General features: G+C 44.9%; 1 protein-coding gene across 1 annotated transcript in view; it reads right to left on the reverse strand.

Moving 5' to 3' along the window:
• Positions 1–23674, reverse strand: part of LOC119978492 (metabotropic glutamate receptor 4-like) — a 1510615-nt gene that overhangs the window by 81776 nt on the left and 1405165 nt on the right. Inside the window, exon 10 of the mRNA XM_038820161.1 lies at positions 8613–8859. Within this exon, the coding sequence (XP_038676089.1) occupies positions 8613–8859 (247 nt within the window). The remainder of the gene's footprint in view (positions 1–8612; positions 8860–23674) is intronic.

Here is a 23674-nt window from a genome sequence, read left to right on the forward strand (position 1 = left end):
ACACCAGCACAACTACACACATCACAAAGGATATCAAACAGTGAGCTTGAGGAGGTAACACTGAGTGCATGGGTCAGTGGTGTAATTGAAAATTCAGAAAATGTGTCATTTGAAACATGGAAGTCTGGCAATATCTGGTCTGAGAGGATACAGGGAAAAATCCCATGAAGGGTTAATAGCAGCTGCAAAGAGCAGGATTATAAAATGCAGATTCTTTCTCACAAGCAGGTTTAGCAAACATATAGGATTCTTGTATTAAGCTGAAAACAATGGCTCACACCTTCATTGAATGTAACTATCTTAGGAAGTATCTGGAAAAGCATGGATGAGAGTTTCAATTGAATTAAGTGACGAATGTTTAAAACAGGCAGGTCTTTCAAGTCATAACCAAGTGAAATTTTAGCATACAGCTAAAAGCAAAGGTTTCACACCTTCATTGAAATTAACTCTCTTAGTGAACAGCTGGAAAGGATGGATATGTTCAGTCGAATTTGGTGTCAATTCTAAGTGTGAAATTCTACTAACATTAAGTCAATTAAAAGAAAATTGGAGACGACCTGTCTACAAGAAACATAATTTAAAGTCAAAATCAAAGGCAAAGTTATGAGCTGGGGACAATTGAAAAATTAAATTATTCAAATGACAGGAATTAAAAGTAACACCTATTGAAACCAAAGCATTTTTTGAATATCACAAAGGAACTTTGAACATCACAAAGGACAATGTAATCAGATCTGAGAGGTGAGGTTTTGCCCAAAATGAATAATTAGTTGAATTAGAATGTTTAACATAGAACAGTACAGCACAGAACAGGCCCTTCGGCCCTCGATGTTGTGCCGAGCAATGATCACCCCACTTAAACCCACGTAACCCGTATACCCGTAACCCAACAATCCCCCCATTAACCTTACACTACGGGCAGTTTAGCATGGCCAATCCACCTAACCCGCACATCTTTGGACTGTGGGAGGAAACCGGAGCACCCGGAGGAAACCCACGCACACACGGGGAGGACGTGCAGACTCCACACAGACAGTGACCCAGCCGGGAATCGAACCTGGGACCCTGGAGCTGTGAAGCATTGATGCTAACCACCATGCTACCGTGAGGCCCCATTTAGATCAAAGATACTTTTTAACAATCAAAGTGGAAATAAGTTAATTGACAATAAGGTGATAAAAACTTAATAATTGTTAGAAAGAGAATATAAACCAGGGGAGAAGAACTCAGAGAGGGAAGGAGAGGAGAGAAGCATATTCAGCTCTCACAGCTCGGTCATGGGAAAGACAAGACAAGCAGCCGAGTTTAAACAGCTATACATCTAAGGAAGACTAGAATTTAAACAGGAGTCAGAATCATCTCAGAGACAGCTAGCAGAGCCAGCTCTCATAGCTCAGTACATGGGAGCGACAAGACACAGCAACGGAGCCAATCAGCGAATACATCTCAAGAAGACTAGACTTTAAAGAAGATTGATTGTCAAGGTGGGCCTGAAGGTCCCTTCAACCAACCAGCAGGATCCAGAAGCAAGATCTTTTTACCTTTCTGTAAAGAAAGTGTTTGCAGATTTTAAAAGAAAAATTATAATAATAAAATAACTTAAAAGTTTTAACCTGAAACAGTGCTTATTAGCCTACTTTACTTACTTTGCAACGCAGGACCCAGGACATCGATGCTACTAAGGGGTAAGTAGGTAAAATTCTTCGGTGAAAGTGTGGGTTATACCGGGGGATAACTTGAAAATATAGTTTGACCTGAATAGCCCCCAGCTGAAGCCTGCATCGGAGTCACAGAGTGAGAATTCCTGTTCACCATTTAGAATGTCGGCCCTTTTTTGGTATCGGGGGAATTCTAAGAATAATGGTGAGTTTTCAAAATCAGTGGTTTAGCAAATAAAAAACAGGCAATTGTTGCTCAGAGTATGGATTGTGCCTCAGATGTAGCACCCAATGTTTGTGACTGGGCTTTGCTGGTAGAAGGTTGTGTCAGAGCAGAATCATCAACTGAAGTCACTTGAATCTATGTAAAATATCCTGCATGGGCAGACAAGGTGTATGGATGAGTCTACCAGCTGGGTCTGTGCAGATGTGGACGAATGCTGTTTGCAATGCAATCTGCCATGCAGTATGCCACAACTCCAAGTGCCTCTGCAGTGGAGCCATTTGTGGCACAAATCCTAAGTACAATGAAGCAACTCTCATAAAGCGATCATGTTTCTGCTAAGAAGGCTTGGTTTAAAATCTTTGTATATTCAAATTCAAGCGACTTTGCAATTCTGTTGAGAAACTGGAGCAGGGGTTCATGGACCTCAATTCTTCCCAATTCGGGTTAGCAGACATGCTGACCAGCTGCAACTTATTGGCTGCTCCACCGAAATAATTTAGGAGCCAAACTCACCAGTTCAGGAATGTGTCTGTCAAAATAGGGACCTGCTTTTTATCTCCCAAATCATACAATTAAAATAGACAACATTTGGACTAACATCAAGCTAAGGTGTTCCACGATATGAGATTGTTGTGCAGAGATTGAGATGAGGGGGACAGAAAGAAATTCTTTCACAAAACTGGGACGATTGGGGAAGTGTGACTGGAGGGTGATTCTCCTTGTTTCAGCTCGTGGGCTGTTTAATAATGGTGTGTCATCACTTCTTATCCAGATAATTATTTCAGTTAATGTTTTAAAAGTAACTGATAACATTAAATACTTCTAGAGTCTAGCCAGTCTAGCAGTGTATTGTGTATTGCAATGAAGAACAGTTTTTTAAACTCTCTGTGTAATATGATGGTTTGTTATAAATTATACAAACAATATTGAATTATTTGTTTCAATTAAGATTTTCTTTTAACCAGATGAAACCAAATTTGAATATTCTGATTTCAAGTTAAGTGTTGTGTTAAATCTAATACCCTCATTTGGCAGCCCTTGAGTCGATTTTCACATGGAAAACAGGCGTGATGTTTTAAATGTCAAATTCTTTTATCTAATACTTAAGATTGCTACAGATTTAAGGTCATGCATTAGGTATTCTCTTGGAAACAACACAAGTGACCATGTCTGTAAATTTGTCCATGCTATTCAGTCTTAAGTTGTTCATTATGTAGCTATATGTTGTCTTAACCCAGGCTGCAGCAACACTACTGTCCTTTTTTTAACCTGACCTGGATGGCACAGACACTGAGCAAAGGCACAAAATGTATTTATTTTACAGATAATGGCCATCAAGAAAAAGTAACAGTTAAGATCAGAGAGGCGGGATTCTCCCCCCCCCCCCCCCCCCCCGGCTGGGTCGGAGAATCACCAGGGGCGGTGTGAATCCCGCCCCCGCTGGCTGCCGTATTCTCTGGCACCGGGGATTTGGCAGGAATCATGGCGCACCGGTCAGCAGCCATTGGCAATTCTCCAGCTCACGATTGGCCGAGTGGCCACCTGTTTTTTGCCAGTCCCACCGGCGTAAATTAGAATAGGTCCTTACCAGTGGGACCTGGCAGCGCGGGTGGCATCCGGGGCCGTCAAGGGGGCACGGGGGGATCTGGCACCGGGATTTGCTCCCACGGTGGCCTTGCCCGCGATTGGGGCCCACCGATCCGTGGGCTGGCCTGTGCCGTGGGGGCACTCTATTCATCCGCATCGGCTGCTGTGGTCCTCCGCCATGGCTGATGTGGAGAAGGTGCCCCCCTCCGTATGCGCTGGGATAACGTCAGCACACGCTGGCGCTCTTGTGCATGCGCCAACTCGCGCCGGCTGGCGGAGGCCCTTCGGTGCCGGTTGGCGTGCCGCCGAGCCCCTTCCCCAGCGTGACGCAAACCACTCCGGCACCGGCCAAGCCCCTGAAGGTACAGAGGATTCCAAACCTTTGGGGTGGCACAACGCCAGAGTGGTTCATGCCACACCTCGGCGGCGGGACCCCCCCCCCCCCCCCCCCCCCCCCCCCCCCCCACCCGCTCCACCGGGTAGGGGAGAATCTCGCCCCAGGTTTACTGAATTGAAACACCACAACTTATCTTTGCAACTACTGAGCCTGTTCAAAGCGAGCCATTAAAGATTAGTGTGTAAAATCTGAGTGGTTGATTTGCATGGCTATTCTGGAATTATTTACCTGTGACTCGCCTCGGTTTCTCTCTAATCTCCCCTTGTTGATAGCCACAGGGGGGTAAAACCCCGAAACTGCTGACAGATCAGGATCCCGATGCCACCACACCCTCTTCCAACTTTCCCCATGGTAGGTTCTGAGAATATTTTGTTTATTAAATGGTCAAGAGTAACAATGATTTGAAAGTCAACTACATAACATTCCACATATTAAACTAATCATTAAACAACAAGGAAATGTCACCATTCCATATTGGTACCAATACAAAGCATTTCAGCTCATTTTCACAAAACAAAAAACAAACACATGTTTACACCCCTCGCAGGTTTATCATGTCCGGAACTTTGTCGTAGAAATGATCTGTCCATCAATGTGTGACTTGATCCACGAATCAGTGGCATTCTCCGTCCAGGAGCCGCAGCTGTGCAGGCTCCTGCCACACGGCCCAATCTCACCGCAACCAAATCCATAGTCTCCACATATTCCATTGGTGCTCAAGGTGCAGTTGAACATCCTTACCATCCAGAATTGTAACCCACGGTAATGTGCCAGTTACATACTGCACTAACCACATCAGCAACGCATCTACAATCTGCAAAAAGCATTTCATCAATGGTGCCATCAGGTGGCCCATTTGGATCAATGTTACGCACTGGGCCTCGCAGCATCTTCTTGCTTCAAACTGGTTTGCCTTCTGGACTCATACATCCCATGAGCCTGGTGTTCCAGGACTCAGTAGGAAGTCTTACAACACCAGGTTAAAGTCCAACATGTCTGTTTCAAACACTAGCTTTCGGAGCACTGCTCCTTCCTCAGGTGAAGAGGTTTGTTCCAGAAACATATATATATATATAGACAAATTCAAAGATCTATATGTATGTTTCATCTGAGGAAGGAGCAGTGCTCCGAAAGCTAGTGTTTGAAACAAACATGTTGGACTTTAACCTGGTGTTGTAAGACTTTTTACTGTGCTCACCCCAGTCCAACGTCGGCATTTCCACATCATTCCAGGACCCAGGTATTATCCAGCAGGGAACCCCCTTGGGTCTGGTGTGAAAGCAATTGAACCAATTGAAAAGGCAATTAAGAGCTGACTTAACCCTAGATTCTTTATTTCTCAACAGTGCACAGTGTCCTCACTGTGTTGGTGTTTTGTTAGTTCAGAGAAAGCAAGTGCAAAGCGGGAACTCATTGCAGAGTGAAATTGACCCAATATCAACAGAATAAAGGCTGAAACCAATAAGTACAAAGGTTGCTCTGTCGGCAGCAGTTGCTTCAGCCGAAATTGACTAATCCCAAAGCGAATAGCAGCCATATGCAACTACTATCAAATGCCGTAGATACCATTGAGGGTAATCTCATTTCATTGACAGTGAGATTTTCTTGTATCACAGCGGCCATATGTTCTGAAGCTGCTTGGACTTCTGAAGAGGGAGGTGCTGAGTGCTCCAACTCAGTAACCGCAGCAATAGGCGCAGACAAACCAATAATAGGGGCCTTTTCCAAAATCACATGCAGCAGCCTGTACAAGAGGGGATGGACCGAGAGCTGTTTTGGAGGAGGTGGTACCTTCAGCAGAGGTCACCTTAACCTCTCTGATCATCGGTGCCTCAAAAGATTCAGGCTCTCGCAGAGAGTAGTCACAGGAATCTTCTGTCTTTTGGAGAGCTCCACCCAAGAGCAGGTGGTCCTATGTAACCCATAGCTGTCGAGGTGACCACAGCCCTCAATTTCTTCATGACTGGGCCATTCCTAGGATCTGCTGATGACATGTGTAGGATCTCACAACTGCATCGCTGAGGTCACTAATGCCTTGTTTCCAAAGCCTCCAATTCTATTATCATTGACATGGATGAAGCCAGTAAGTGTTGCCAGCACTGTTGTCTTTGCAAGGTTTCCACAGATCTATTAGACTGCCACAATATGGCAATGAGGGCACCATCATATCAGCCAGGTGTCTGATAATTGGAAGGGTTTCACTGTCTCACTGTGCAGCTGGTATGTGAGCACCACAAAAACACTACACCAGGTATCCAAGGAAACGAGGATACTAAATGATTTGTTCGTCGTTCAGTGGATTCAAATTTCTTAGGTGTGCCTTCCACCACACAGACTCAGCATTTCACCCTTGAGAAACATGGCTGATGATCCCAGTAAGGAACACTACCACAGCGGCACGGGAGAGGTACATCTGGAGCTATCTCACTACCAGCATGGCAGTGGAAAATAGATTTGGAGCCATCTTTTAATCAGGTCCAGCAAGAATCGCCAGGAATGGTGGGGTCTGTTGTGCCTTGTACAGCATGGTGGTACAGAGAGGACTGGAGCTGGTGCCAGAGGAAGGGGCAGAACACCCAGAAACTTTGAAGAAGGAGAAGAACAATGAGGAGGAGCATCCTGATGTGCCATTGCTGCTAGCAACTGCAGGCCTGCCTCGCAGAGAAGATTGTGATGGCTTCATTCCGGAACACTTACCTTGAAAAGTGTGCTTGTGGCATAGTAACATTTCCATCAAGGCCCCTTTGCAAGTCTTGTCACCACATTCACAGTCTTTCCTCCTCATCAGGGCTGATCATTCCATTCACCAAAATGAAATTGACCAGGGTTCATGAGGATCCAGCAATGTAGTTCACGTAAGCGCATTCATTCATTCAAATAAAAAGCATCAAAACCGAAGCAGAAGTAATGTAATAAGCACACAAGTGAAGCCATTGAAATGTGTATTAGTGCTCATTAAGGATGTGTAGGAGGCATATGATGTCATATCCTCTGCAGGCACCTCTGGTTCCTCACTCATCCCCTCAGTCACCTCGAGCAATGCAGCTGTGGGATATGAAAGACATGAGTTAAAATTGGATTCGAGAGACACTGGGTTCCAAGTTAGCATAGTGCAAATCATGACATGCAATGTATTGCTGACATCAATTCACTATGACTGACAGTTAAGTGCCATGTGGCAGTACCTAAGTCTTCAGGTCTCTTGGCCAGCCTGTTTCCTCCATCGTTAATGACCTATATTGCTGTCACCCTGCCAACCTCCAGGGCCTCCTCCTCCATTGTGGTCACTGTGGCCATATGTCTGCCGCTCCATTCCCAATTCTCTTTTTCTCCCAGGAGCTGTGGGCGCTCTCTTCTGATGTAATGACAAAAGGCAGAGAGTTAGCAGTAAAAGAGTACTGACTGCTGAGATTGGGGAGGGTGATTGTGAAGCATGGGTGGAGGGCAATGGCATAAGTGTAAGAGTTGTCTGTTGAAATGCAAATATGAGGAAGACGCTGGAGAGAAAGAAATGTGTGACAGCAAGGCGTGTCACTCGAAGGAGTGATGTGCAGGATAATGCCAGGGAGATGAGAGAATGATGGCTATCAACTGAGAGTTGCAGGACACTCACCTTCATGGACCAATGTCATTAAATTTCTGCCAGCACTGCATCCAAGTCCTTGGCACCATACTTTGACCGCTGACAGTCTCTGGGACTTTCAGCCATGCTTGCTCGGTGAGGCTGACTGGTGGCCTCCCCCTCCTGTCCACGAGTAAAAGAGCTTCTCTCAATGCTCTCAGTGCATTAGACAACACCTGCAAGGTTAAGTCTGTGAACCGAGGATCAGCCTCGCCACGTCTTCCATCCATTCTGCAGATCTTTGGATTGTATCCTGCAATCACTGCTGTCATTAAGTCCTACTGGGATCCCCTGAAATGGAGATTCTTCATTGTCCAATTGCCGCATCATCCCACCTATTTAACTTGATTGGTAAGAGAATCCCGAAGGCTGGATGCTAAATTCTTTGCTCTATGCACAAATTAGTTAGTCGATTTTCGGACTCAAAAATGATCCCACGGTTCCAGCAGGGGCTAATTCACAAGATTTCACCCAGCGCGTGAGCTGTTTATTCACTGTCAAGACAAGCTATCAAATTGCTTATTATTTACAACCTGATACAAAGTTGGATTCATTAGCATATTCATTACAAATTGAACTGGATTTTTTGATGTGGGTCAGGACCAATGACCCCATAGGGGGGTCCCAAACATGCCTGTGTTATAAGTGTGCCTGCCGGGGCGGTCTTCCAGAAGGTTATTTTCAATGTAGCCACCGCCATGCCCACCATCCCAACAAGATTGATGGACGGGCTTCCAATGCGACAGGCTCTATTAACAGGCTCACAGCACTGTAAGGCTGTCAACTGCAATTGAAGAGGTGGGTGCAAGTCAGGCAGGCAGACAATCGGATATTCACTTCAATGTAGCTCCATTTCCTGGGCCACTTTGTCTCCACAGGGCTGGGAAAATTAAGCCCATTTTTTCAGTGTCATATTTAAAAAACCCAGCAGTTAAAAGTACCTCATGTTTCCAAACTCTTCTGTGGAGAAATTGCCCAAAACATTTCAAATTAAATATTATTCCCTCCACTAAAATAGAGGGCAAATACATTTTAAACAAATGTACAAATTAATCATGTGTTAATATTTTCACGGCAGAATGTTAAGGCCAATATCACTTTAACTATAGAAAAATGCTTTACCTTGCGTTTCAAGACTTTCACATAGTTCAGTTTTGGCTTCTCCATTGGGGCGGAGATTTCCTTTCTGGGTAAACTTGTTGGACATTGTGGCTGCTGTCACTACAGCTTTTAGACTGCGCTTACGTCTCTGCACATTCTGTTCTGGGTGGAACAGGATGACATAAACCTTCGGCATATACAGCATGCCAAGCGACACAGAAGCACTCAGATTTATGGAAATAGTCAGAGTGGTGGTTTGAATATACATCTGGAAAATAAAATAAACAAAAATATACATTTTTCAGTAAACATTTTCCACTTGTATATTCCATTTGACTGCAACAGTTAATAAATAAATTTCAGTCATGCGTACATATATTTTTCTAATCCTACATTGCTATCTTCGTTTGGGTCATGAGGTGCTGTTTAATGCAAGATGTTTTTTCTTTAATTCAAACCTTCTGTTATTTTTCTATAATCCAATTTTCCTATTTGATCTTCATTCTCATTTGATTGTGTTTAGCTGTGCCCCTCTCTTCAATGTCAGCCAATGCCCGAAGAAGGTAAGTCAGGAAGGTTTGACTGTCCTGAACAATCCTGTTTTTCATAAAAACTTCATGGTCCAGCACAGTTGAGAACTGACAGACTCCATCACAATTGAGGTTAGCATATTCAACCATCAGTAACTGTGAAACTGAATCTGTGATTCCTTGTTTAGGAATCATAGCTGACAGGCTAACAAGCAAGATTTACCTTTCCTCATTCCATTTAACCTTGGAGCATTTTGCACTAAAATTCAAACCAAACTTGAAGATAACATTGAATGTTTTTGTTCATTGTAATGCTTGAGCATAGCTATCATTTTGCTCACGTTGGGGATTTTAACAACTGCTGTGCTGAAGTAAAATACCCTTTGTCATCTAACAATTTCAAAATTGAACTGACTATCCAGTGCTTTTACAAAGCATAACATTTTGTGTAAATGACACTATTCTTTCATCATACAGATTATTGATGAAACTGTATCTAGAGTACTGCAACCTGATTCGGTCCCTTCACATGGCGGGTAAGATGGTGGCCTTGGAAAAGGTTTAGATGTAGCTCCAAGAATGATCCCTAGCTTAAAGAAATGTATTTATTCAGATAGTCACAGAGAGCTGTGTCAATTTACTTTAGAGTAGTTTAGATTTAGAGGAAACATGATAGAGCTATAGAAAATAATGAAAACATTAGATTGTGTGCCTATAGCTTATCTCAGAAAGACGGATTGAGGAGGATGAAGGGGCATGTGCTCAATGGTGCAGAAATAGGAATTTTCCCATAGAGTGGCGAGCCCCTGGGATGTTCTGCCAGTTTGTGCGGTTTGTTTTAACTTTGCATGTCTTCAAGGGGAAGCCAGGTCTCCTCTTGGCTAGAGCAGAGATCCGCAACAACAGCAGCACACATTTAAATAGCACTTTTAACATAGCAAAATGCACAAGGTGCTTTACAGGACCCTGATCAAACCGGGTTGACACTGAGCCATGTGAGAAGGCATCAGGGAAAATGATCAAAAGCTTGGCCAAATCTTGGGATTTAAGTACTGTCTGAAAAGAGGAGAGAGACGTGATTTCCTGTTATCGTTTAGATTGTCTGAAGGGGACAGATAGGAATTTTCCTGATTTTTCTCTTCAGAGCTCCGGATATTCCTGATCTTTGTCCTTTTCCAGGAAGATTACATGCCTGCAGAATGTAGGAAACTGTATAATTTTGATGGGAGTAACCTTTCTTACTAGTCCTTTTTGTACGCCCAGCATTGCCTTTATGCTTTTGAAATTGGTGCAAATATTACCAGCAGTCCTGTGATAAATCGCTCTTCACTATAATTTCACAATAGTGCAGTGCTACAAGCTTTCCTGTTATGCTGTTCTATCATTAAACTATTCACATGCTATCGTAGTCTATATGTTGGAAGTGAAAGAGACACGGGGCTGGGTTTCCACCTTCAAGGTGGGTAACAGGGGTTGGGAAATTTCCCAGTTTGGTGCACCCAGCTTGGGAGAAAGTACCAGCAAGGACAGGACTTTCATCCTGGTGTTGGGTGGGGATGGTTTGTGGACAGGATTAGCACTCACCACCTCAAGAAAGAGTTCAGAGCCAGCCATAGGTTATGCTAAGTTGAAAGGTGCACAGCGGTGCTCTAGTTCCTGCAGTTGTAATAATAACAGCAGAAAAAAAGAACAGCTCTAGCCTCACCCTCCACACCCTCACCATGTCCTAAACATGCTGTCTCATACCCCACCCCACAAACCCTCATTCCAAGCTATAACCCCACCCAGCCTTCAGTACCCCTCATATCCTCTGCCAAGCCATGCCCCCCACTCAACCCCCATGCCCGCTCGTACCCTCCATATCAGGCTATGGCACTTCCATGTCCATTCAACCACTGTACATCCTGTATAGAATCAATGAATCCTATTGTGATAATAGAATGTGTTTATAAAGCTTTTAAAAAGTCATTCATTCATAACTTCCCTCCTTCACAGCCCAATAAAAATGGCAGTCAACCCTTTTAAAACACCAATAGCTGAAACTTCAAGAACATGAAATATCTTTATCTTGTGTAAATAGACATTATGAAATTGGCAGAATGGATCAAAGCGGGTCAGTTGACAATCAATTAAGCAGTAGTTTTCCTGAGGTACAGCTGTTTCAACGGTATAATGAATGACTTGGGGTAGGCGGCACAGTGGCACAGTGGTTAGCACTGTTGCTTCACAGCTCCAGTTTCCTCCCACATTCCAAAGGTGCGCTGGTTAGGAAGATTGGCCATGCTAAATTGCTCCTTAGTGTCCAAAAAAAGGTTAGGTGGGGTTACTGCATTACAGGGATAGGGTGGAGGTGTGGGCTTAAGTAGAGTGCTCTTTCCAAGGGCCGGTGCAGACTCGATGGGCCGAATGGCTTCCTTCTGCACTGTAATTTCTATGATTCTTAGCCAATAATGCATAATAAGGCTTGACTGAGAGTCCAGACATCCATTAGCTTGGTTTTAGTTGTTGATACATTAAAAGGTTTGGATGACTTTAGTAAAAGGAGATTTCTTTCAAAAAAGTGAAAGGTTATGAGTAAATGACTCAAAAAAACTTTTTTTTTTAACACATCCTAATGTTACTAAAGGGTTCATAGCTTCTATATGGTGTGTTTCGCGGGTGAATGGACATGGAAGTGTCATAGTTTGGCATGGGACCATTGGGGGTGGGTTGGGGTCATAGCTCAGCATGGGGGGCATGGGTAAGTCCTTTTGAATTTACCTTGCAAAAGGTTCCTTCATCCAGACCATGGCTTACAACACAACTGAAGGCTGTGGACCATGAGTCCTTTAAAAGTTAGCCTGACTCCATGAAAATTGCAGAGGGTGAGAAGATGCCTATCCCCTTAATCTAGCTGGCCAGGCCAGGAGTGAAAGCTGTCAGTTTGCAATCCATGCTCGCTCATACCCTTATTCCACACTGGCCAAAATTGGGGGTGGAGTCAGGGATCCTGGCCACCATTGTTACACCCTACAGTCTATAAGGGCTGGCAATAACAAAGTTACATCTTGAAACATGCAGAGTACATTCCAAATTACTTGCACACTAGTGCCACTGATTTACTTTAAACTGCAGTATATAAATCCAGGAGAAGTGAACTGGAAAATCAATTCCCCAGAACTAAATATTTATTATTTGTCATGGATTTAACAATACAAGTGCTGAATGATTCTTAGTTTCTTTCAGCTTTCGGTATTGTAATAACAATTGTGCTGAAATGGGTTCTCATGAATTGACATCCAAGTAACTTGTGAATTATTAAACCTGGATGATAGAAGTGGAGCCTCAATGGGAAAAGACACTGGATTTCCCTAGAAACAGCTGGACCTTCTGAAGGCATTGGCGGAAAGTATACAGATTTGCCCTTGAATGCAAATGTTCTGATTCAAGATGGTTACTTGTGAATGTGCACAAACTGACAATACGTTGATGGTTAATGCATGCACCAACATGCTGATTTGTGTTACACATTCTACTTTGGTCTTCCCGCCAATTTATTGACAAGCTAGCCCTTGGCCCAGATTTCCACACTGGGTCCAATGTGGAGAGTTGGGAGATTTCCCAGCTCTGTGAACCTGACCTTTAAAAATTTCCACCCGCAGGTCAGATTTTCAGTCGAGGGTGCGGGCTGAAAAAGTAGTTGGGGCGGGCGCCCCCAGAATGAGTGCAAAGACAGTCGAATGCAGAGACAGGCTGGGTGGCAAGTCTGCCATTGCGCACTGACACTGTTAAAATAAATAAAAGACCTTACCCCTCACCATCTCATCTTTGCAACACACCTCCCTATGCGGCATCCATACCAACGTATGCCAACCTACACCCCTACCCTGCAAGGCACCTCATGCCCCCATGCCAACTTAGTACCAAGTCCTGCCAAGCCATGATCCCTATCCACTACCCTTTGCCCTTAAGTCTTCTTCGATGCCAACTCACCTAGTATTGTAGGACATTTCCTTGAAAGCTTTGACAACTTTAAAACTTGACAGTTCATTCTGTTGAACACTTGCTTGACAGCTTTGAAACTTGTCAGTTCTTTGATAGTTTGACCCTTCCCTGACAGCTCTGATACATTTTTTTTTATAGCTTTATACTTCCTTTACAACTCCTTAACAGCTGAACAGTTACTTGGCAGTTCCTTGATGGTTGGACAGTTGTTAGACAGCTTGACAGTTCCAATGGGTTTTTGTATAATCATGTTCACTTTAAACAATCACAATTACTTCTCCCAATGGTCTCCCAGGACCCTATCTAAGGGGTATCTTACCTTTCCAAATGTACTCCTGACCATCCAAAATCCCACTTTATTGGAGGTAGCTGATGATTTAATTAGGCAACTTCCTTGTGAATCAGACCTGTGCAAATCCCAGCCCAATTTCAGCCCCACCCCCACAAAGATGGGAAATGCTGGATCCAGGGGCCAGACTTAGAATTTTCATCCATTTCTGTAATTTGTGCCACAATAGAGAGGGTCTCTGACGTGATAAAAATCTGAGCCCTTGCTGGTAAAGGAGCAAGCTCGGTATGTACAAGTCCCAAATCAGTGAAGAACTGACACAAAACAATAAAGAATATATTGGATAGAAGGAACTAAGTTTTAACTCAAGTAGTTTTAAAGGATAAGAGGTCGCGATCCCAAGAAGTTGCGGAATTGAATTACAGAGCTTAGAGCAGAGATGGCTATAAACACAGACATCAATGGTGGGCCAAATGTGTGAGGGATGCACAGGAGGAAATCTTTGCGTATGGAGGGCTTGAGAATGTGATGGGGTTAGGGAGAGGCCAGGACTTGAAAAAACAAACTTAACAATGCAAATCGGGCAGGTGGGCAAGCAGGATTTAGTGTGAGATAGGATACCATTAATAAAGATTTTGATGAATTTAGTGGAATATTGAATCTGGAACTGCCAAAAGAATGGACAAGACATGTATCACCAATGAGCAGGCACGCATGCGCGATGCGCCCGCATTTTTTTATATGGTCGCGGCCATCATTTTGAAGGCCACTTGCAGCCGGCATTGTTGAAAGCCGGCTGTTCCGCGTGAATTTGCGCAATCGGAGACGCAGGAGAAGATTTTGTTATACATTTACTGTAATGTTCCTGCCTGAAGGGTGGCAGAGAGCATGTCAGGCCCCCTAACGTCGACGTCACGTGCATTGGGTGCAATTGCAATTCCTCCATTTTGTCAGCAGCAAACAAGGTAAGAGAAAATGGTGGGTCGCGAAGGTCGGCCGGCGTGAGTCCCGTTGGCCAGTTGGTAAAAATGGGTCCCCGGAAAAAAAGTTTGAAAAATACTGAAGTAGACTGTCTTCAGCATAGATGTGGAACCAGATATGATGACTTCAGAGGGTGACCTGACCTTGCTCCATGCCCCCCCACCAGATCCCTAACAGAGATCCCCAGACTCCACCCAGAGACCCCCTAACAAAGACCCCCACCAGGGACCCACCACCAGAGACCCCCAGACACCCCCAGGATTCCCACCACCGACTCTCCATCAGAGACACTCTTCAACACCCTCATCAGAGACCCTCTTAACAGAGACCCCCCATAACACACAGCAGTCAACCCTACCTGGAAACTAAAGAGAAGTCCAGACAGAAATAGTGACAAATCACTGCTCTGTTACTTACCTGGCCCTTACACCTGCTGTCTCAGACAGATGTCTAGAAACCAGCAGAGTGCTGATATAATCAGGCACTGTCAATCATAGCTAGGAGGTCTCTGATGGGGTCTCTCTTTTGGGGAGGGTCTCTGATGGGGGAATCTTTGATATAGGGAGTCTCTGATCGGGGTATCTGATGTGGGTCTCTGATGGGGGTCTCCAATGGGGGTCTCTAATGGTGTGGTCTCTAATGGGGTGGTCTATCATGGGTGGTCTATCATGGGTGGTCTATCATGGGTGTTCTCTCATGGGTGATCTCTAATGGGGGGGTCTCTAATGGGGGGGGTCTCTAATGTGGGTACCTGATGGAGGTCTGATTGTGTTGTCTGATGGGGATGTCTGATGTAGATCTGATGGGCGTCTCTGATGGCATCTCTGATGGGGTCTCTGATATGGTCTCTGAGAGAGTGTCTTATGGGGGTCTCTGATGGGGAGGTCTCTGATGGAGAGGTCTGATGGGGGCCTGTTGTTGGGTCTCTGATGATGGTCTGAAGGGCGTCTCTGATGGGAGTCTGGTGATGGTCTCTGATTGAGGATCTAATGGGGGTTATGATTCGGGTCTGATGCGGGTCTCTGATGGATGTCTGATGGAGGTGGGCAGCGGAGAATCCCACCAAGATTGGAGTAGTTCAAGTACAGAATTACTGGAAAATGTGGCATAGATTTGGGAGGCAACAAACTCATAAACTTTGGACAAGAAAGGAACGTCAGAGATGGGTACTTCAGTATAACATTATATCTGTTCAAATTTTTGATCACATTTGCATTTCATTGACAGCAACTGCATTTTTTTTACAACAATCAATCATAATTGAACAAGTAAACTGCATACTATTTAACAGGCAGCTGACCCAACCAAATCATGAAAATTTTTTTGTGAGTCTTTCAACTCGGGACAGCACGGTAGCATGGTGGTTAGCATAAATGCTTTACAGCTCCAGGGTCCCAGGTTCGATTCCCGGCTGGGTCACTGTCTGTGCGGTGTCTGCACGTCCTCCCCGTGTGTGCGTGGGTTTCCTCCGGGTGCTCCGGTTTCCATCCACAGTCCAAAGATGTGCGGGTTAGGTGGATTGGCCATGCTAAATTGCCCGTAGTGTCCTAAAAAGTAAGGTTAAGGGGGGGGTTGTTGGGTTACGGGTTACGGGTGGATACGTGGGTTTGGGTAGGGTGATCATTGCTCGGCACAACATCGAGGGCCGAAGGGCCTGTTCTGTGCTGTACTGTTCTATGTTCTTTAACTACCTTTCCTGCCTCTCTCCCTTCATTCTGACTAAAGTCAGATGGACAGTGCAAAGGCTAACATACTTAGAAGCGTTTAAAAAATATATATCGAAGAGTATTCCCATGAATCTATCTATCATAGGTTCGAAATGTACTCCATTTTCCCAAGTTACATGTTTTATTTAAGCTTTTCTTCGCAATATTTGCTGACCAACACCTTCCTCCTTAACAAATCTTTCTCTCGTTTGCCCCTCAATACTACCTAGCTCCTTCTGTGTGTACGTACACACCATCATGTATCCGGCTGCTGCCTTTGGCTATGTCCTCTTTCTCCTTCATATCTCTGGGACCTACCTCCTGATGACAACTGCAATCAATTTTTTTTGCCCTTCCATCCACTAAGGCACCTTTGTGCATCAGCTTCTGTTAGTCTCTGACCTCCCTCTTTCATCTGTCAATGATGGACATCCTGCCACTACTCCATGCACCCCAGTGTATAGAAACATTTGTCTTCTGCACTCTGCTGTCAAGATTTACACTCCTGCTCTCATTCTGCACTTTGACATCTCAGTTACCCTCAGCATTCACTGATTAGATCAGACTCTCGTAGCACAATCTGAAAAGCACACTTTTTCCAATCCACAACCCTTCTGTTGTTCCTTCCACACCAAAATCTCAGATTTTCTCTACTACCGTTCCGTCATGGGCCTTCAAAACGCTTTCAACCTACAAACCTTTTGCAGCTCATAACTGTGCTCCCAGCTTCTATGGGCAGACTTTTCTCAAGCCGTTGGAGGTAGATTCAGAGCAAGTAGGGTGGGAAGATCTGGGAAAGCGATGTTGGATCAGGATCCCATTGTGATCCAACCCAGCGTTTCCCAGGACAGCTTTGAAGGTGAATGGGGAACTCCCTTGGATTGATTGGGCAAGTAAATAGGAATGGCGTAAGATTGTTAAGAAGTCAATTATGAGGTCCTCTGGCCCTGAATCCTGGATTTCCCAAACATGGAATCTGTTCCCCAACCAGTTGGCTACTTTCTAAAGTTATTGAGTCAATCTGAAAAGCTGGGAAGGCTTTGATAATAGAAACTGAAGAGCTCCAGCCATGGCCATGGGGAGAAAGCTACTCAGAGAAGTTCTTCTCAGAGAGTGCTTCCACTGCTTGATAGGTAATTAACATTCTCTTGGAAGGCACTTAACCCGTCTTTGTTCTGGTGTCCTTCGGAAAGTTCATCTTACACCAGCACTTCAGAACCCACATCAGGACATCCAGCTAGGAGTGTGAGGCTGAGGAGCAGCCTCATCTCCATTCCTATAGTTGAAACAACCTCAGAAATCCAAGCACTAATCAGCTTTTCTGAAATATGCCTTAATCCCTTTGATTAGAAACCCTGGGCGAAATTCTCCCCTACCCGGCGGGACGGGGGGTCCCGGCGTAGCGAAGTGGCGCCAACCACTCCGGCGTCGGGCCTCCCCAAAGGTGCGGAATTCTCTGCACCTTTAGGGGCTAGGCCCGCGCCGGAGTGGCTCCCGCTCTGCCAATGGCGGCAAAACTGGCGCCAATGGCCTTTGGCGCTACGCCGCCCGGCGTTGGGGCTGGCCGAAAGGCCTTTGCCAGTCCACGCATGCGCCGGAGCGTCACCAGCCGCTGACCACCACCGGCGCATGCGCGGTAGGGGGGGTTCTCTTCCGCTTCCGCCATGGTGGTGGCCGTGGAGGCGGCAGAAGAAAAAGAGTGCCCCCACGGCACTGGCCCGCCCGCCGATCGGTGGGCCCTGATCGCGTGCCAGGCCAACATGGGTGCACCCCCTGGGGTCCGATCACCTTGCGCCACCCCCCCCCCCAGGACCCCGGGGGCCCGCTCGCGCCACCAATCCCGTCGGCACAGAGGTGGTTTAAACCACGTCAGCAGGATTGGCCTGTCAGCGACGGAACTTCGGCCCATCATGGGCCGGGGAATCGCCGTGGGGTCACGCCGATCGGCGGGGCGTGATTCCCGCTCCCGCCGATTCCCGGGTGGCGGAGAATTCCGGCCACGGAGGGTGCGGGATTTACACCGGCCCCGGGCTATTCCACGACCCTGCGGGGCGTCGGAGAATTCCACCCCCTTCCTTTGACAGAATGATCACGTTATCCCACCCTCCCTCCCAAAATGGTCAATGAGACCAGAGGTTATCATAAAGAGCAATTGTTGGGCATTCTTCTAATAGAGTCAATTTCCAAATCTGAAAGTGACCCTGTTGTTGCGTCAAGGCCGAAGTTGGTATGAGTCCACTCTATATCCTGAAGATTGATACAACCAGCTCATTAAGATGCCAAATTATGAACAAATTACATGAATATTTTTCCATTAAAATCCAATATAGAATCATAAAACACAAAAAGGCCACTCAGTCCATCATGCATGTGCCAGTAAGGGATTAATTCTTTTATCCCATCCTCAAATCATTTGTCCATAGCCTTATGTTTTATCTTTACTTTCAAGTGTTTATTCAATTCTCTTTTCAAAGTTACTATTGACTCATCTTCCACTACCCTTTCAGACAATGCTTTCCAAACATTTAACATGATATTAATACATCAGATTTTATGTTGATTATTCATTCACAAACATCACAAAGAGTTTTGTTGTAAACATTAAAAATGGAAGTTGGCCTACCTGAACTAATGTGATGGTTTCTTACGGAATTTAACTTTGTAAATAAGTACCTCGCTGATTTATTCTGGTCACACTGCACTGGCACGATACACATGAAATCAGTTGCTGTTGCATCTTCAATCTAATATCTAGTTGGCTTGCTGTTACACAACATGCTCATCTCTACACAGGTCACAAGCGTCACAATACCAGCATATATCAGTTTGCAAATTTACAAACTCATTTCTTTGTAAATGTTTGGGTCATACCGTTCAGCAAAATGGTATTCATTGTAACAATGAATCATTAGAAATAGTATCTCAAACACCAACAATGGGAATACTCACTAGCTCCTGTTTTGCAAAACAGACATTTTGCTCATTCCATCAATGACTTAGAAATTTAAATGACTGAATCCTGGTTGTAATGTATTATGCCCTTGCACTAATTCTACATTGAAACAAACTGGCTGCAATTTCTAAAGAATTATTTTCCCCTCTATGCATTTGATAAATGAGCGAGGACAATCACTATTGTGAATTTGGAAATAAAGATTATTATCACACCATGAAATGCTCTATGTTTTATTCTTGTCCAAGCCTGTAATTAATTGAAATCAGATATATTGCTGTTATAGAATTGTGTGAAGTGATACTGTACTGTACGTATTTTGTTTCTTCCAAGGAATGCAAATTTTTAGAAACAATTATTTTTTGTTGGAATTGAATATATTTTAAAATTGCTTTTTGATTTTCAACTGGAATAAGCAAATGTACTCTCAAATATTCTATGTTGACAGCAAAGATCTATTTTTCATGTAAATATTAACATCTCTAATTTGATTTTTGGCAAGAAATAAAATATTTAAAGGTTTGATTTCACATTTAACACACTGATAAATCCATTTATTTTACATCAGAACAGAATCATTCATTCTATTTTAAAATAAATGTTAAACGCAGAAAGGAATTAAAAATAAATACATTAACCGATGTACTAAAATGAAGATATAAAGGAAACAAACACCTTGGCCTGGATTCTCCCTTACCCGGCGGGGCGGGGGGGTCCTGGCCCGGCGTACCGAGAACCACTCCGGCGTCGGGCCTCCCCAAAGGTGTGGAATTCTCTGCACCTTTAGGGGCTAGGCCCGCGCCGGAGTGGCTCCTGCTCCGCCGAACGACGGCAATGGTCTTTGGCGCCCCGCCGACTGGCGTCGGGGCTGGCCGAAAAGTCTTCGCCAGTCGGCGTGAGTCCGCGCATGCGCTGGAGCGTCAGCGGCCGCTGATGTCACCCCGGCGCATGCGCGGTGGAGGGGGTCTCTTCCGCCTCCTCCATGGTGGAGGCCGTGGCGGCGGCGAAGAAAAAGAGTGCCCCCACGGCACAGGCCCGCCCGCCGATTGGTGGGACCCGATCGCGGGCCAGGCCACCGTGGGGGCACCCCCCAGGGTCCGATCGCTCCGCGCCCCCCCCCCCCAAGACCCCAGAGCCCGCTCGCGCTGCCTGCTCCCGCCGGCACCAGAGGTGGTTTAAACCATGTCGGCAGGAGAGGCTTGACAGCGGCGGGACTTCGGCCCATCGTAGGCCGGAGGATCACCGTAGAGGGCCCGCCGACCGGCGCGGCGTGATACCCGCCCCCGCTGATTCCCGGGTGGCGAAGAATTCCGGCCACGGCGGGGGCAGGATTTACGAAGGCCCCGGGCAATTCCCCAACCCTGCGGGGGTTCGGAGAATTCCGCCCCTTAAGACTAAATTAACTTTGGACGGCACGGTGGCGCAATGGTTAGCACTGCTGCCTACGGCACTGAAGATCCGTGTTCGATTCCGGCCCCGGCTCATTGTCTGTGTGGAGTTTGCACATTCTCTCCGTGTCTGCGTGGGTTTCACCCCCACAACCCAAAGATGTGCTGGTTCGGTGGATTGGCCACACTAAATTGCCACTTAATTGGAAAAAAAATAATTGGGTACACTAACTTTATTTTAAAAAAAGACTCAACTAACTTTCCAAATCTGTCAAGATATTTTTTTATACATTTCCATTGGTAGGAAGGTCATTAGTACTTTACTGTACTGGATTATGCACTTCTGATTATATTGTTATGACAATTACCTTAATTTTAAATTTACATGTGTACAATATTGTTAGACTTCTTCTCGCTATATATATTTTAGCAGTAATCTTGGTTGTCAAGGTACATCCTAGCAGTTTAGCACTGCCACTAAGATCTTATGAAACATGCAGGAGGCTCATTGTCCGTGTGGAGTTTGCACATTCTCCCCATGTTTGCGTGGGTTTCACCTCCACAACCCAAAGATGTGCAGGGGAGGTGGATTGGCCACGCTAAATTGCCCATTAATTGGAAAAAAATGAATGGGGTACTCTAAATTTATCTAAAAAAATGAAACATGCAGGATATTAAATTACATGCTGATGTCCAAGGGGGAGTATTTGCTGGAGTTGTTGGGGAGGGTTTGAACTAAAATGGCTGGGGCTGGGAACCTAGGCAAAGAGTCAGAGGAGGAAACAAGGACAAAAACAAAAGGCAGAGAGGGGAAGAAGAAAAGTGATAGACAGAGACACCAAGAGCCAGATTCAAACAGAACCACAGTGAAAAATATTGGGAGCGAGACAAGTAATGTTAAAAAGACAAGCTAAAAGGCTCTGTGCCTTAATGCGCAGAGCATTCGCAATAAAGTGGATGAACTAATCGTGCAAATAGACGTGAAAGGGTTTGATATAATCGGGATTACGAAGACATGGCTTCAGAGTGATCAGGGATGGGAACTAAAGTCCCAGGGATATTCTGTATTTAGGAAGGATAGACAAAAAGGAAAAGGCGGTGGATTTGCAGTGCTGGCTAAAGAGGGAATTAACACAATAGTGAGGAAGGACAATGTGGAACCTATATTGGTAGAGGTGAGAAACACCAAGGGGCAAAAAGCATTAGTGGGAGGTTGAGGGACGACCTGATAGAGATCGACAAAATTATGAGGGGCAGACAAAGTGGATAGCCAGAGACTTTTTCCCAGGGCAGAGGGGACAATTACTAGGGGGCATAGGTTTAAGGTGCGAGGGGCAAGGTTTAGGGGAGATGTACGAGGTAAGTTTTTTACACAGAGTGGGTGCCTGGGACTCGCTGCCGGAGGAGGTGGTGGAAGCAGGGACGATAGTGACATTTAAGGGGCATCTTGACAAATACATGAATAGGATGGGAAGAGAGGGATATGGACCCAGGAAGTGTAGAAGATTTTAGTTTAGATGGGCAGCATGGTCGGCACAGGCTTGGAGGACCAAAGGGCCTGTTCCTGTGCTGTATTTTTCTTTGTTCTTTGTTCATGGGTGTCGTATATAGACCTCCAAACTGCACTGGTGATGTTGGGAATGGCATTAAACAGGAAATTAGAGATGCATGCAAGAAAGGAACATCTGTAACTATGGGTTATTTTAATCTACATATAGATTGAGCAAATCAAATTAGCCACAATATCATGGAGGAGGGATTCCTGAAGTGTATACACCCATGATGGTTTTCTGGACAAATACGTTGAGGAACCAACTAGAGAGCAGGGCAACCTAGACTGGGCATCTTGTAATGAGAACGGAATCATTGGCAATTTAGTTGTGAGAGACCTCTTGGGGATGAGTGACCATAATTTGACAGAATTTTTCATCAAGATGGAGAGTGAAGTAGCTGATTCTGAGACTAGGGTCCTGAATCTTAATGGAGAAAACTACGATGGTATGAGGCGCAAGTTGGCTACGATTGATTGGGAAAAGTTACTTAAAGGGATGACAGTGTATCGGCACTGGCAAAAGTAAAATGGGAAATTTGGCAAGTCCATGACTTCCAAGGGAATCAGAGATAGTATCAGATCCAAGGAAAAAGCATACATTGGCCAAGGAAAACAACAGGTCTGAGGATTGGGAGCAGTTTAGAATTTAGAATTAAGCAAAGAAAGACCAAGGATTTGATTAAGAAGGGGAAAATAGAGTATGAGAATAAGCTTGCAGGGAAAGTAAAAACTGACTGTAACAGTTTCTCTAGGTTTATGACGAGAAAAAGATTGGTGAAAACAAATGTTGGTCCTTACAGTCAGAAACAGGGGAATATATAAAAGGGACAAAGAAATGGTTGAGCAATTAAACACATACTTTGGATTTGTCTTCACAAATGAGGACACAAATCAGATACCAGAAACGTCGGTGAATACAGGGTCTAGTGAGGAGGAACTGAAGGAGATCGATATTGATAGAGAAATGGTGTTGGGGAAATTGATGGGATTGAAGGCTGATAAATCTCCACAGCTTGGTAATCGACATTCCACAGTATTTAAGGAAGTGGCTCGAGAATAGTGGATGCATTGGTGGTCATATTCCACGATTCTATGGATGCTGGAACAGCCCTGTAGATTTGAGGGCAGTTAATGTAACTCCATTATTTTCAAAAGGAGGTAGAGAGAAAAAAGGGAATTATAGACCAGTAAGCCTGACGTTAATAATGCGGAGAATTCTAGAATCCATTATCAAAGGTTTTATAACAGAGCACTTAGAAAATAGTGGCAGGATCAGACAGTCAGCATGGATTTATGAAGGGGAAGTCATGCTTGACAAATCGACCAGAATTCTTCGAGGATGTAACTAGTAGAGTTGATGAGGGGGAGCCTGCGGATGTGGTATAATTGGACTTTCAGGAGGCTTTTGAGAAAGTCCCACATAAGACATTCGTATGTAAATTTAAAGTGCATGGGATTAGGGGTGTATGGAGGTGGATAGAAAACTGGTTGGCAGATAGGAAACAAAGAGTAGGAATTAATGGATCTTCTTCAATTGACAGGCTGTAACTGATAGGTTACCGCGGGGATTGGTGCTAAGATCCCACCTATTCACACTATATAATAATGATTTATAAGAGGGAAGAAAATGTAACATCTCCAAATTTGCAAATGACATCAAGTTGGATGGCAGGATGAGCTGTGAGGAGGATTAGGAGATC

The sequence above is a fragment of the Scyliorhinus canicula genome, chromosome 15, assembly GCF_902713615.1.
Source record: "Scyliorhinus canicula chromosome 15, sScyCan1.1, whole genome shotgun sequence".
In the NCBI taxonomy this organism is placed as follows: Eukaryota; Metazoa; Chordata; class Chondrichthyes; order Carcharhiniformes; family Scyliorhinidae; genus Scyliorhinus; species Scyliorhinus canicula.